The following is a 16,177-nucleotide window of genomic DNA, read 5'->3' as shown; positions in this document are numbered from 1 at the left end:
TCTAGATCTGTCATGAAACTGCTCAGGCAAAAAGATGAACTCTGAGGGAATTTCACATGACTTGAATTTTTATAGATTGAACCTGGCCGCTCGTGATGCATGATCCTCACCGGCGCTTGTATCGAGCTGCCTCACACGCTAAAACACTGCGGCCCTGGTGCACAAAAAAGATACAAATGAGACATAATTACCAGAGTGGCAACATCACCCAAGCAGAGCAAGCCTAATGAATTGCGGCCATGTTCATTTTTGAAACCAGCTATTAGTTTCTCGCCCAAGACGACCAGCTCTGTGCCGCTGCCAAGCTCTAGGTCTGTCTGCAGGACGTTCACCTCGCAGTTATACCACCCAGAATCCTCCGGGGCTACCTCAGCGATCACCAGGGACGAAGTTTGATTTGTCTCCACGACAGTCTGTCTGGATGACTTTGGGATGAGCTGCTTTTCAGACTTCATTTTGAACCACTGAACCCCATACTTGAGGGATTCAACTTTGAAATGACAGGACGGGATTGCCGTCTCACCCCGAATCACACTGAGAGATGGCCGCTCGTGATGCATGATCCTCAGTCAAAACCCTCAGTCCCTCCGGGGTCGCTGTCAGGGCTAAAGACACAGCCATTAATACAATGTGTCATACAAGGAACTTTTTAAAAGGGCAGGCCGGACCTGCGGGTCAGCTACAAATACTTTAAATGTGTGTTTAGTATGCTTGGCTGACAGCTGAGAGCGACGTTTGCCAGACAAAGACGATCAGACAGAAAAACTCTTAGCAACCAGAAGAATGAAAAAGGAAGTCAATTTTGTATAATTTTACAATGCACCAAACACTTATTAAATAGCTTCCAATATGATAAACCTCAACAAACAAAAAGATGATGTTTTCATTTTTTTTTTATTTCCCAACAAAGTCTAGTACAGACCCACTCAAATACAAAAGATTTCGACAGCTTTGGAAAAGGCTTGATTGTAGTGACTGCTTGTCAGACCAAGTGTGATGAAGTGATTATTAAGTGGGATGATCAAACACTGCAGATAAGATAAGCAGCAAAACACTCAGTCGCTTACAATTGGAGTGCAGACGACAAAAAAACAAAACAAGACCAACAACCACAAAAATAATCGTCCAGAAATGGGTCTCGTCTCGCTACCCTCTACTTATGTTAATTAAAAGGAGAGCAGAGGCACGATTTTTGCACTAAATCAATCTATTTTTCATCCTTGGCAGAAGGATGTAATTTACGTACTGTTATGTCTCATTGGATCAAAACTGATTATTGTCACAGACGGTCAAATTTAAGGAGTTATAAGTATATTCCTTTTAATCATTAATTAACGATATAATGCCTGTAGTTTAAATTGGATTCTTACACAAATGGAGGAAAATATCAGGTTTAACAGACATTGTTAAACCCAAAACATTAGAAACATAATAATAATATAACACATTTTCGAATATGACTGACTTGTATTCAGACTGACGCGTTGCCTTTCCTGCCAACAACAGAAGCAAACACAGATGAGGCCGTTTTTGCCATGCTGCTGTTCTTCCCTCCTCCGAGCTCGAGTGGTGAAATAAATTCTCAGGCGCTCTTAAGTTTGAAGCTTGCTGAGCATTAAAATGTGATGGTGTCAGCTTTCTGGTTCGAGGTGATGGTTCATTAATAGGTCATGTTTCAACACAAACCTGAATCTCAAAGGCTGTTGGGGTGAAAAAAAACAACTACACGTGTTACAAACTAACAGGTACTTTCTCTGCATGTTGACAGAAACCATTGTGCAACAAGCAGTTATTAGTTTTCTACAGGTTCCTGTTTCCCCTCTGTAGCAGTGCCAAAGCTCTTTAAATCATTAAACACTTTGATTTGTAAGATATATGAGTGAAGGTCAAGAAAAAAACAAAACAAGACCTTGATACAAGTAAAATGAATGAACATGAGATTCGTGCCAAACATGTTTAGAAGTACTAACAAGTACTTGTTCAGAGGATTTGCAGCATGCTCCTGATTGTGTTGATATATTCCAAAACTCTTGTTTTGATTTTGGCTTGAGGTTTTTTTTTTTCTTGTGCAATAGCTGTAAATATGAATTTACTGAGTGCCCTAATGAGCAACAGTATAATGAATTCACATTTGTGTCCTCTGAGGGAAGGAAAGTTGTGAAGCTAGGTGAAAATCATCATCATCAAAGCTACAAACAGAAAGTTTTGAAATATGAGCTCAAGTCGAGTAAAAAAAAAAAAAAAAAGAAGGTCTGGCTGAAACTTTATTGAAACTAGAGGATCCACTCTAAAAACACTACAGTATAACTGGAGTGACTTTATTTTTCCCATCATTTTGCTTTTTAAAAACAGATGTGACCCAGATATCCAGATACGGCAGCACAAGTCAGACAGTTTGAAAGACAAAACTTTCATAATTTGACTTTACATTATTACTTAATGACTTCGTGATTCTTGGTCACAGTATTAGTACACGTCAATATCACCTTTTCAAATCTTACAGATTTGGTGAATGCACTGATATCTATTCAGTTGTATAACAGCTTTGTTTTTATGTAAGACCATGAGCTCATGCAAACCCTAGTTTTATACATTTTCAAGGTTGCCAGCGTATGAATTAAGAAAAAAAAAAAGACATTTCTTATTTTTGGACTCCAAGATTGCATTTCAGCCAATGTACTTTGGCTCTTTTGTTCTTTACAAGGACAACTTACAACTAAAGCCAGCTCAAATATGATTGTTCAATTCAAATCGAACATTTATGGTCCATAAATCTTGGCCTGTTGGAGATTGTGCAGTCTTATGCGGATGTCTGTTTACAGAGATCAATATCTCACTTCCTGTGCTTACAGTCTTGACTAGAAATACAATTCAGAGTCCACTTTCCACTGAATGGAACTGACATTGAGAGGAAGAGGGTTGGGATTTAACAGCGGTGTTTCAAATTACCCTCTGAATCTCACAGAGTTCAGCTTTAATCATTTGAAAGCTTCATGACCATCTGGTCCATCAAGTAGTTATTGATCTGGAGCAAAGTGTTGAACAGGCAGACTATTTACATAGTCAAAGTGGCACGATTAAAATCAAGAAATATATAGAAACTATTGTTATATGTTTTTGCCAACCCAGTGAAACGTGAAACAACAAAACGTGAGATAACTACGCTTGGTCTTGTCTCAGTGTGAAAGTTACCAGTTTTCCTGAAGTGGACAAAAATAAAACCTACTGCATGGTTTGAGGAAAATGAAACTTTTTACAAAAACAATGGCTGAGGTTTGAACCTCATCGTCCCGCGTGCCAGTCTTCGACTGCCTCCAAATGCCGCCAAAACATTTCTTTTGTCCTTGATTTTAAAACCTCTGTTGCGTCACATCATCTGGGTCATGTGACATTTACGTGCATGTAAATGTAATGTTTATAAAATGTGAAACTTTCACGCCTTAACAGCCCGAAGCGTGGCAATCTCACGTTTTGCTGGAGCGGACAGGCGTGTCTATTTCACAATTCACCGTGATACCGGGTTGGTTTTGGCACATATGTTGGATACAACTCGATAGCTTTCCACCCTGAACAGATTTAAACGGAGGGAAAGCAGCCTAATTAGAACAGATTAACTCCCCAAAAGCCATAATCAATTTGTTTGATAATGCATGACTAAATCTGTGTGTTGAAGTTGAAGATGAGGAGACACAGATGTTTGTCACTGAGAAGAGTAGGACAAGTGCAGACTTTCATCCTGTTTGTAAAGTCTCTAATTTGTAGCTACAAACCAGCTAGAAATTAACACAAGCGACCTGATGACAGATGTAATTTTCATCATGTCGATCATGAAGTTATTAGCCACTAATGACATTTAGCTCGTTTGTTGGAAAACTATTTGATATGAGGCATTTATGACAGTGTTCCATCAAACCAGACATTCAGACATTTTGTTAAATAAAAAAAAAACAACTCTTGAGGCAAACCTGTCATCACAACAAAAGCACAGGCTCTTTACTCAGCAGGAAGCAAAAAGCAAGCTGAAGCAACTCGCCTGACCTCACCTCCTTTTCTAACAACAGGGGCCAACACAGATCCTCGCTTCCAGCAACAAACCACACACAAAGAGCTCTGTTAAAAACAAAACTGATTTTTATTTTTTGTCTCCCTCCACTTGATATCATTTTTAACTCCACTTCATGGATTTTGAAAAAAAAGACAAAAAAACCCAAAACGTAATACACTCCGAAATAAAAGCCAAAGAAGACAAATTCAGCAACTAAACATATCAAAAAAGAAGTACAATCATCGCTTCACAGCACTGAACATCTGTCATGGTGGAAGACAAATGTTTTTTTCCCCTTTCATTCTGTCTCGTGTGTTTACATTGATAATATCTGGAGAAAAGTAATAAATGCATGTAATCCAGGTGTGTGTGCAATGAATGAACCGTACAACCTGCCCCCCGTGGAGCTCAGAGAATACACACATATACACAGATGCAGACCCCTTGAATTACTCATACTCACTCTGGAGCTCAATATGCACTTGAACATAGACACTTGGGTACACACACTCACGCACACACACACACACACACACACACACGCACGCACGCACGCACACACACACACGCACACACACACACACACACACACACACACACACACACACACACACACAAAATTTTATATCAGCAGAGCGAGCAAACCTGGAGCACTGTTTTGTTAACAGGTTATCTTCGCAGAAAAAGAAAGAGAGGACAGGAAGATTAAAGGAAACTGTGTGTGTGTAGAGCAAAGAAGAAGAAGCAGAAGAAGGAGGAGAGAGATGGGTTCCACATTCGACACTAACCTAAGCCAGCTCATTCCTTCAATTAGACACAGTGGCTCTCTTCTGGTAAGATTTGTTATTAGTTTCCAAATGAGACATTTTCCATTACTTTGCAGTGAGGATTCCTGCAGGCTGAGCACTGTTATTTCCCTCTCGAGGCACCTGACCGGCCTCCATCACACTTCCTGTCACATATTCCTACCCTCCAATGCACCTTGCGCGAGACACTTTGCGTGAGGCGCATCGATGACTTCACTGCAGCCTTGGCATCGCCCTTCCATCTCATAACTGCAATATAAATCAGCACAAAAACACCAGTTGGTGCTGTCACTTGTGAAAGAAATCCAAGTTTCCCCTGTCGGTTCTCGGGCACCACAACCAATATTTACCCTTTGGTTGATTGACAAGGAAAATGCTAGGCGTGGGATGGTAATTCAGAGAGGCCAAGTAATGGGACTCTTTCTGTGTCGGAGATGTGAGGTGGGCGACTTAATGACTAGGGGAGACGCGGTGGGCGAGAGGACTCCATTGTGTTGCGCGGTCCGCACGTGCGTTTTCTGTTGCTCAGCTGGCGGAGTGAAGCATGCTGTTAATTAGCCAGACGCTCCTGTTCTTAGGGAGGTGAGTGATTGACAAGACACCATCTGTGGTCGCCGTGAGGCTGGCGGCTCTGTGGCCCAACATCTTTGCTGTGAGCTGAGGTTTTAAATATACACGGATGATCTCAACTGAATGATACGCTCACGTGTGTCTGCATCGAATGAACATACAGTACCTAATGTCACCTCAAACACCTGAAATGTTCGCAGTGTAACAAAGTCTTTACTACCCACGATTCTGTCTAGCACGCTGTATACCGATGCACTCATTAGCCGGGGTAATGGAACAGTACTGGCCCCTAATAGACGAGTAACACTGATGTTGCCCCTTGAGAGCCGAATGAGCCTGTAGATAGTTGGTAAACAATGGATAATTAGGATAATATATGGGAATTAGATGTGCTTTGCAGAAAAGGACATGAGCAGGGTATTTGGTGCAACGATAATCATTCATATATAATTGTCATTCTGCGTAGCATTTCCTTTTGGTATACTGACTCTGCTGCTGCAACGCCTGCAATTTCTCACATGCTGAAATTACAATCTGTTACACATAATTTCTTATTATTGTATTGCACACTCAGTTTATGTTTGTGTATTTTACATCCAGATATAAGCCCTTCTCTCTCTCTCTCTCTCTCTCTCTATATATATATATATATATATATATATATATATATATATATATATATATATATATATATATATATATATATATATATATAGTACCATTAGCTGCTGCAAAATCTCCAGGTCACATCTCTGCCGTTGCTAATAAAATGTTACACTGCAGTTTATTATGTACCAAAACAAAGCGCAAATACCAGCCAGGAGTGGCTGCAAAAGAAAAACAAATGATTAATTCTTCACTCCCTGGATCTGAACCATAGCTCTGAACACATAGTTTACTGAGCTGACGTTACAGCTTGCCCAAATAGTTTCAGAGAAGGGCTTAAAATCAATGCGCAATTAGGGGTGTCTTGTATCAGGCATGATGAATTATGCTCTCTGTTCTAAGGCTGGTCTATAGACACTTGATCAATTCAGCTTCTGGGCACCCGGTAAGTCTGGCCGGGGGGAAAAATTGCTCTATTCTAAAGCCATTCAGTCGAATGTATCGATTAACCATTGCATTGTGAATTGAAAGTCTGTCCAGGATCTGTTGTGTGTAGTGAAGGTGTTGTCAGAAGGGCTGCAGCCTGAGCCTGCTGCCACATATAAAACGTAGAAAGGGGTACCATCACACATTATCCAGGCTCACACTTCTTTTTGCTGTTGTACAGTCTCTCTTTAAAGCACCATAATAATTTTTTTTACAGTATCTGTTCGTATACCCTAAAGAGCATGATTACCTGACTCTTCATAGCAAAGTACTTTTACAATCCCTGTTCCTAAGATCCATTTTATAACACAGCAGGGATATGCTCACACAAATTCATTTAAAAAACACAACTATAAATTCAAACCCCGTTAATTAAATTATACCATAAACAAATAGCAAACAAATAGATTGTGCAACACAATGCAATGTTCTGTAAACTGGCACAACGTGTTAGTCTTGTGAGCCCCAAACAACAGTTTCATGGTACCTTATTAACAAAGATTCTGTAAACAGATCATCATAACCTTCAGCTACAGGAGCCAATCAACACTTTCTCATCAGGGTGCGCTGAATGTAATTAGAGGCTGAGGAAACGTCTTGTTTATATGACTGTAAACTCATTGAACCCCAGTTGGGGTGTTATTTATACACTTGAAGTAGGCCAGACTGTGTTTGTGATCAAGGCTATGTTAATGCTATTCATATTACATAGAGCAACCATAAATACTGTGTGGTACACCTTCCCCTGGGAAAAACCGTAGCGCTCAAGTTTGGAAACGCAATATGAACGCCTGTCTGTCTTCCTCTCCTAAATGGAGAGTTCACTGTCTGGTTAGTGTCATCCCATCTCCCTCTGGCTCTCGGCTTTTGGATTTGCATTGTCAGGATATCCTCCCATAGGCCCGTCAGACCGGGCGCTCTCTCAGCATCCTCATCTGCCCTCACATTGAGCACCCAGGGGGATCTGCCGCCTTCTTGCCCACAACCCCTCCGGTCCTCCTGGTGCGACAGCAGGACTGGAGTGGGACTCATTCACAGTACTGTGCGAATTTTTTTTTTTTTTTTACTCATTGTTATCCTTCACATAATACCATCGGTATTCTGCAGCATGACACTGACCCCAAACGGACAGAGTCATAAAGAACTCGCTTCAGCGACAAGAAGAACATGTCCTGCAACAGATGCTGAGGCTCCCCCAAAGTCCTGATCTCAACATCATCAAGTCAGTGTGGGGAGACAGAGGACACAGAGACAGCCTGAATGCAACTCTCCAAGATGCTTGGAATAACGTACCCACCAAGTACCTTGAAAAACTGTGCACAACTGCACCTCGGAGAACTGGTGCATTTTAAAAGCAAACAGTGGTCACACTAGATACTTTTCTGTAAGTATGATAAATAAAAACTATACATGGCATCATTTTTTAATAGCATCCCCATTTTCTTTCAGTGCCTAAACTTTTGCACAGCACTGTACATACATCATGACCGATGAAACCACGTTAACTTTGCTGCTCACATTCTCTTAATAACCACTCTATGTCCGATTTCCCCTTTTCCAACAAACCTGAACACAACATACAATATTTGTTTTTTGTTTTTTTCAAAATCCACCCATACACAAATACTGACGTGCTTTTTTTTTTTTTTTTCAAACCCACACTGAGAAACATGACAGCATGTTCTTTTTTTGTCCATATTTTTTTTTATCTTATTTTTTTTTTCTTCATCAAGGACAGATTATGTACATACAGGTGTTGTGTGCCACTGAAAAACCCAGTGGGATGCTGACATGGAACAGTATGTGAGTGACAAACAATAAAACAAAATGTCAGAAGACAGAGCTAATGAGAGGATGTAAGAGTGATTGAGACTGAAAAAAATAAAATAAAAATAAGAAGCACTGACCGAACGACCTGCTCTAATGCTTGAAATGGAATCCATCGTTGTTTTCGGAGCAACAAGATGCATGCACAACGTACGCGCTGTCACACAGACAACCCAAATACACTGCAGAGGGCAAGACCTTTTGAGTACAACATGTAGTGTTTTAGATTAAGGGCCATTTAAACAGAGCTTCACAATCATTTCAGAGTACTGTACACAATAAAAGTACAACAACAGACTTATTTGATATACCTTGTTAATGGCAGATTTTCAGATATTACACCACAGCTTTAACCATGACTGATATCTTTGCACAGTAGGATTAGGGGTTATTGCTGTTTTAAAAAAAAGAAAAAAAAAGAAAAAAGAAGCACATTCAGACATTTGATTCGATACTGAGTAATTCCACTTTCAGGTCGCCGTAGTCAGGGTTCAGCCGGGGTACACTCGTCTCTCCGTGCAGGTTCGTTATGGCGAATTTGCATATAGTCGCTGCATGTGAGTGGAACAGTGTTTTAGAGGAGAAACGAGTGCCACCTCATTGAAATGCGGGCTTTCCTCCCACTGTTTGTGCTGTGCGGGGGAAGTGGCTGGATAATTGTGCCATTGGGGAGAGGGAGGAGGAGGGGGGGGTGTTTCGTCGTGCCCATGCCTGCATGTCACAGGTACACATCGGAGGGAGCGGTGGTGCACCAAGGCGGAGGTTGTCCTTGAAGAGGATTCCTGTCAGTTGCAGGATTGAGCTTGATTTATGGGGGCCATAACTGGGCAGCAGGAAGGACAGGTGGAGCCCGGGCTCCTTCATTTAGCCAGCCACAGGTAATGGCTAATTACATCTTTATCTCCCCGCGGCCTGGCAGAACAAGAGCTGACTTAAAGCCACGACCAGAAGCTGACATGGATCCAAATCATTTATCTAGCTGGTCGGAGAAAGACACACTATGATAAGTGGACAAATGCGCTGTAAATGTGTGTGTGATGCAGTTAACAGCATGACAAAAGAGTCAAATACATAAACTGTTACAAATTATAAATTACATCATCATTCACCGCCTCTGGACTCGGGTGAAATGATCCGTCGGACTGTTTTAAATGTGTTTTTAAAAAGCTTGTCATGGCAAAATAGAGCACATCACTTCGAAAACTTTACACCTTTTTTTTTTTTTTTTTGTTTTTGTTTTTTCATTGTATTCGTTGAATGTGTTTGAGTAAAGTACAAAAAAGTATTTGTCCCACGCACGGCTCTTTACCCATCAGATTTAGTTTTTTTTTTTTTCTCACATGGAATTACTATTCATAGTTATTCAAATACTTATTAACATCATCATCATCATCATCATTGTATTATTAACACCAAAAAAGTAAAAGCAGGTAACCTTGCAGAGTAAAACAGACACAGTGCAGGGAGGAAGGGAGGAAGGAAGGAAGGAAGGGAGGGAAGGAGGGAGGGAGGGAGGGAGGGAGGGAGTGTGTGGACTCACAACAGGAACATCTCTAACCAGTACATGCTATCAACAAGCGACAAAGAGGATGGAGCTGCAGCTTTGAAACAGAAGATATTGTAGTCACAGGACAGTCTCTTGCTGCTTCAGAAGTCTGGAGCGTAGTCGAGGCTTATGGGAGATGTTGTTCGGCAACTCGAAGTCACCGGTGTTGCCTCTGTACTGCATATATTTACACTGGGGGAAGAGGAGCGAGGGAGGGGGGAGTTGACACAGAGCAGAGAACACTATAGCGATGCCAGGGGCGACTAGACAGAGCACGTTGAACAGAGGGGAGGGGCTAAAAAGGTTTGGGTAGTGAGGGAGTCAACATGCGAAACTTTAGTATAAACCCCCCGAGAATTACTTAAAGGGGTAGTTAAGACCGACGCCGTCACCACCCACCCTTTTTTTTTATTTTATTTTATACATTTTGACATCATTCATAGTAGCTTCACTGCTACACAGTTAAAATCAAAAAGCCATACGTGTGTGTGTGTGTGTGTGTGTGTGTGTGTGTGTGTGTGTGTGTGTGTGTGTGTGTGTGTGTGTGTGTGTGTGTGTGATCAAAGGGTGACACTTCACATGGCCACAAATTGGAAAAATTTTCAAAAAAGGTCACATGACCGCCAGTACCACATTATAACTATCATTTCCATAAACATCCACCGTAATATAGTGATTTCATGTATCATTTCCATAAGGCAAACATTGTAGGTCAGTCAATAGTCTATGTAGTATATTACATAAATGATCATCCAGTTGTTAGATTATCCATTTTCTCATTGATCACCAACATAATCATCATTAATGTACACTCTCTATTAACATCAGCCCGGTGGTAAGGATGAGGGGGGGAAAAGAGGACAGGAAGGGAAGTACCAAGTCAGACAAATCTGCAAGGCATTCTGAGAGACAAAAAGAGAGACAGTGTGTGTGTGTGTGTGTGTGTGTGTGTGTGTGTGTGTGTGTGTGTGTGTGTGTGTGTGTGTGTGTGTGTGTGTGTGTGTGTGCGTGCGTGTGTGTGTGTGTGTGAGAGAGAAAGAAAGAGAGGAAGAGATACTGACAATGAGTTGACCTCAAAATCAAATTGAGGGTTGCTGGGTTATTTTTTTGGGGGCGTGTGTGTGTGTGTGTGTGGGGGGGGTAGTTGTTTGTTTGATGCGATGATTCAATGGCTCCTGGAATAATGCATATTCTTTTTGTTCACAGTGATGGGTTCGTAATTAAAGAATTTCATTTCCGTTTTTCCTTCCGTCGTGGGGGGGGGGGGGGGGGAGAGGGGAAGGGTGGGGTGTGTATGGGGCTGGGGGAGGGGGGCGGGAGGCTTTTAGGGACGATTTTAAGGACGATTCCAGGCGGCGTTTTGAATTGTTACACCTTCAGCAGAAGAGCGCAAGAGAGGGAAACCCAAACACACACGCTGACACTCAGCCCTGCTTGTAAAGCGGTCCCTCGGCCCTGTAGGGCGCCCGGTCCTGGATGGAGACAGAGGGAGGAAGAAGGAGAGAGCAGCGAGAGGGGAAGAAGAAGGAGGCGAAGGCATTATTACAAACGCACACACACAGAGCTACAACCGCTGCTGGAAGTGAGGGGTCTTTGTTTGTGACAGCTTGTATGAATTTTTTAAACATGTTCAAATTAATGAACCAAATACAATTCGCTAACCTGGCATAATTACTGTAAACAAATAGGAGTTTCCCTGCATTTTACAACACTGATATGCTATTTCTCCAAATTATGAATGTCACATTTTTGCAACGGCTTCAAATTGGTTTGTGTTGTTTGTGTTCGTGGTGCAAATGGCCGAGCATTTGGATGTCATGAGGTTAAGGTGTACTTAAAATGGGCAATACACTGTCACATACTGTATGTCAGGATACAGACTTCACATGTTCTGGACACTTTGGCATCTCAAACACAGGTGACACAGGTGAAACTAATAACATCACTGATGGCTACGGTTCAATGTGGGTGTGCCAAGAAGCAGAGCCACTGAACCAGCATGCACAATATAATAGAAAGACTTTGACACTGGAAAGCCACTATTGGATCAATGCATTTATTAATGTCAATAATTTCACGTGTATCTGACATGTCGTAATGTCCATTTATAAAAGGGGTAAATTGAAATGCCTGGATCGTGCATGTGTTTAGTTACATCTGTGTTTGATACATGCAAATGACCATCATGAGAAAAGTGTGCTGCATTTCGTAAGGCGTGACACAGAATTATATTTTGAGATTTTGGGCTAATTGACATCCAAAATTGTTGTTTTTATTTTACTCCACTTTGTGAATTTGTGTTGTTTATTACGGACAGTGACCGTGTTTACATTCTTTAATTATTTTCTTTGAGATAAGTAGTGATGTGAGCGACACGCATGAAGATTTAATTGCACTGGAGTTGCATCAAGTTAGTTTTAGTGTTATGTCACGGTGTCTCGTTAATGAATGAGAGACTGCTCCTGTGCAATTTCTGTGTTTACGTTAATTAATTCCGACAGAGTGACGACTGCGGTGAGCAGAAGATTTGCAGAGTAATTGTTTCTCTGATGTTTGTTACATAAACGGAGACGACCACCGAGAGTTTTTCCTGAACTTCTTTTTTCAGGTTCTCAACAAACTCTGACAGCAACAGAAATATGTACGCGAAAAAGTCAACACATGTAGTCACCAAAGATACAGCCTCCTTAATGCAGAAGTATAAATCCAGTTTGATTTTTTTTTTATTTTGATTTTATACACTTTATTAATCCCCGAGGGGAAATTTCTTCAGTTTAAGAATAGCTGCTCAGAGATTTACAGTAGCTTATCCAATATTATTCATAATATTTTATTTGGTCCACAGCAGTGCGCGAGTATTGAAAGGACAACTGAAAGAACCCTTAGTGACCCTTCTCTCTTATGTTTGGTGCTACTATGCTGTCTACTAGGTTTCAACAATCTAACCTGGTGGCTTCTAATTTAACAGTGTAAAATGAGAGCTCGTGCAGACTGCCAGTGGTCTCAGTAATGGACTCATCGGTTGAGGGTAATTACAATAATGCGCCAATTTTGATGCGATAGTGTCTTGTTGTTAAAATGCTAAATGGGGCATATTTAAAATGGTGAACAAAGAGGTACGAAAAGCAAGGACACAAAGTCAAGGCAGGCAATGACAGTGAGGGACAGTGTATGAATAGAAATGCCACAAAAGTATCAGATTATGATCCGATTTTCTGCGCCCGGTCCAAGCACAGAGAGGGGTTTGTTGTGTTCTAATGATGGCAGGAGGAGATTAGGAAGGAAAGAGGAGGCAGAAGGACAGATGATGGAGAGATAGGCTGACAGAAGTGGCAGCGGTGGTGGAAAAAAGAGAGCAGGAAGATGTATGGGCCTGACGGAGGAGTGAGTCATTGAAGGGAGACTGGCCCGAGATAATGGGTAAAGGAATGAAAGAAGAAAGGGGATAGATGAAGGACTCACTTAAGATGGTAATGCCGGATGCACTAAGGGAGGGGGTGGGTAGGGTAGGGTAGAGGGGGGGGGGGGGTGGAAGGGTAGGAAATCGCTCATTGGGGACGGTTAATGTGAATTGGGCTCCGAGAGAAATGACAACTTCTTGGGTAACGGGACAGAGCGGTGTGACAGTCTGTGTGTGTGTGTGTGTGTGTGTGTGTGTGTGTGTGTGTGTGTGTGTGTGTGTGTGTGTGTGTGTGTGTGTGTGTGTGTGTGTGTGTGTGTGCGTGCGTGCGTGCGTGCGTGTGTGTGTGTGTGTGTGTGTGCGCGTGTGCGTGCGCGTGTGCGGACGGGAGACGGAGAGTGTAAACGAACGACAGAGAGAGGGAGATGGTAATATAGGCAAGCGAAGCTTTAATGGGGCGGAGAATAACGAAAATGGGAAGAAGGAGGGACGAGGAAGCTGAGAAAATGCTGCGCTGCGTGCCGAGCAAAAGCAAGACGGCAGGCGGAGAGGGAAAAACAGTATGTCATTGCAAATTGTTCTGCAGAAGTGGGATGTGTCTGTTGTAACTCCGGCACGTTGATTGATAGTCACATGAGATTGATGCGAGCGTATTTGTGAAATCTCGGGTTTTTGCATACGCACTCTGCTGTGAGTGAGTGTGTGTGTGTGTGTGTGTGTGTGTGTGTGTGTGCACCTGCGTGAAGTTAATTCGGTGTGCTAACTTACGAAAGAGCAGCATGCTGGCGTTGGAAGCCCCCAGACGGTTCGAGGCGAAGCAGGTGTAGTTTCCGAAATGCTTCTCTGTCACGTTGGTGAACAGCAACAGCGAGCGCGTCTTCTCGTTTTTGATCCTTAGGGTGTTGTCACTTTCTACTGGCCTGGGTGGTTGTAGTGGGGGGAGGCAAAAGTGAGGGAAGGAAGGAAGGAAGCGGGGAAAAAAAAGAAAAAAAGAAGAGAAAAAAAGGTGTGAAGAAAAAAAACAGAGATAACGCCACAAAAACATCACACCGAGTGACTCAGCCTGCATAATAAACTTTTTCGACCATCCACACATCGGCTCTGTCTCACCTTGTACTAACAGTGAAATCTCACAGTCCATAAATAAGAGGCCTCCGATTGGGGCCTATTATACTCTGTTAACAGCTTTCTCTGGCTAGCAAAGCCTTGTCTAAGTACTTCTGTGTCTTTCTTTGCCTGATGCCAAATCACCGTAACTCTTTTACACTCTCCGGGACCTTTTACAAACCTCGGATAGACGGTTTATGTGCTGCTAATATGGAGGAAATATATGTTGCCAGGACGCTAATATTTCTCCAGAGGTTGTGAAACATACATTATTATCTCAGATATATACTGTATAAATGTCAGAGGTTAGGTACTGTACGGTGACGACAGCCAAGAGCACATTCACAATAAGCATGCTAATTCTGAATATGCTGTTAATGTGTGAAAATATTGGATCTTTGAGTGATTCTTGTGAAAATTTCGGTCCAAAACTGCATGAAAAATGACAAAATCTCTTCTCCATCTTCTTTGGGTGAAAAAAAAAAAACAAATTGTGGAAATAAAGGCTACTCTGCTGAGTTTCAACTAGTTAAATCTGTGTTCTCTTCCCTTCTTGTCTCTGTGATCACCTGCTGCACACAGTGTTTTAATATTCCTGAACTTACAATTTAATTATTCTCATTAACATATTTTTCTGTTTCTGTTGACAGACAACTGATGGGTATGAAACAGAGGTTTGATTGTGGCTCAATAAAAAGCTTCCTATTAACCAGGGAAACTGGTGCTAATTGATGTCAAAGCCACAAAACAAAAACACAGGTAAACGACAGCTGCATGTGTTAGAGCGGGAGTTGCCTTAACTTCACAACTGCAGCTGCCAGCCATGAACATTGGTTCAGAGGCTTAGTTTTTCAGGTCAGTTAAGCGGTGACCTATCGTGACGCCAACCATTGGTTAGTGAAGCCTCAAGTGTGGCATTTTGTCCGTCACCATCTTCTTTTTTTTTTTAGAGCCAGAAGAGACCATATTTAGACGAGCCTGGGAGGAGTTAGAGGAACCCGGGGACACCATGCCCACCTACACCACAAAAGTAATTGCACACCAGGCATGTCAATCAAACCAGGCCGGCCCCAAACATACCTCTCTTTGAGGCCTAATATCTAATTGATTATGGAATTATTTTTAGAAGGGCCAACTGAATACTGATCAGAAGGAGTGAATTTAGCTAATGACACTAGAATGAATTGTGGGAAAAATGCATTGGCTTCTATGTTTAATGAGAAAAGTTTAAAGAAGTCTATTGGGAGCCAGAGGTTTTTCTGGAGCCAGCCTCTAGTGACCCTGAGTTGTACTGCAGTTCGAGGCACTTTTGCGTTTGCTTCCCTTTTCAGACCCGGTGACTACATCCATTTTTATATGCAGTCCATGAAGTCAACACTAAAATCCATTCTGCAGAATATTTTTCAAAAAACTCCAACTTGGGTTTAAAAAAACACCTCTCAGAATGGACCAAAGCAATGGAGAAAAAAAAACGGACATCTTAGATTCAGCTGGCTTAGTGTGGACATCATGACACAAATTAGCACTGAACTTGTGAGCGGTCTCACCTGTGGTCGTCTCTGTACCACTCAAAGGCGGCTGGTGGCACTGCCATAGCTTCACAACGCAAGATTGCTGTTTTCCCCAAATGGGCTGGCATGTTCTTCATGTCTGTGATCATGGGAGGATCTGGCGGAGACAACGAGGGAGGAAAGGATGGACAAACAGAAAGAGGGGATCCAGTAATTAGTGTACATGTTTTTTTTGTTTTTTTAAAAAGACCAACCGGAGAGATCAAGATTAAA

The 16,177-nt window shown here is 42.0% G+C and overlaps 1 protein-coding gene across 3 annotated transcripts in view; it reads right to left on the bottom strand.

The window, feature by feature from the left end:
• Window positions 1-8,194: 8,194 nt before the first annotated feature.
• The window catches only part of iglon5 (IgLON family member 5), a 96,061-nt gene continuing 88,078 nt past the window's right edge, over window positions 8,195-16,177 (bottom strand). For all 3 annotated transcript variants that reach the window (XM_069703783.1, XM_069703784.1, XM_069703785.1), the window contains 3 exons: window positions 15,941-16,061; window positions 14,055-14,206; window positions 8,195-11,358 (listed from right to left, as the gene is read on the bottom strand). In XM_069703783.1, the coding sequence (XP_069559884.1) occupies window positions 11,255-11,358; window positions 14,055-14,206; window positions 15,941-16,061 (377 nt within the window). In that variant the 3' untranslated portion in view covers window positions 8,195-11,254. The remainder of the gene's footprint in view (window positions 11,359-14,054; window positions 14,207-15,940; window positions 16,062-16,177) is intronic.

This window comes from Brachyistius frenatus, unplaced genomic scaffold, assembly GCF_029030835.1.
Source record: "Brachyistius frenatus isolate BFR_SWC_R1_liver_20210118 unplaced genomic scaffold, ASM2903083v1 Contig_48, whole genome shotgun sequence".
NCBI lineage: Eukaryota > Metazoa > Chordata > Actinopteri > Embiotocidae > Brachyistius > Brachyistius frenatus.
Note: the sequence above shows the minus strand (reverse complement) of the source record. Positions and strands in the feature narration are given on the sequence as shown.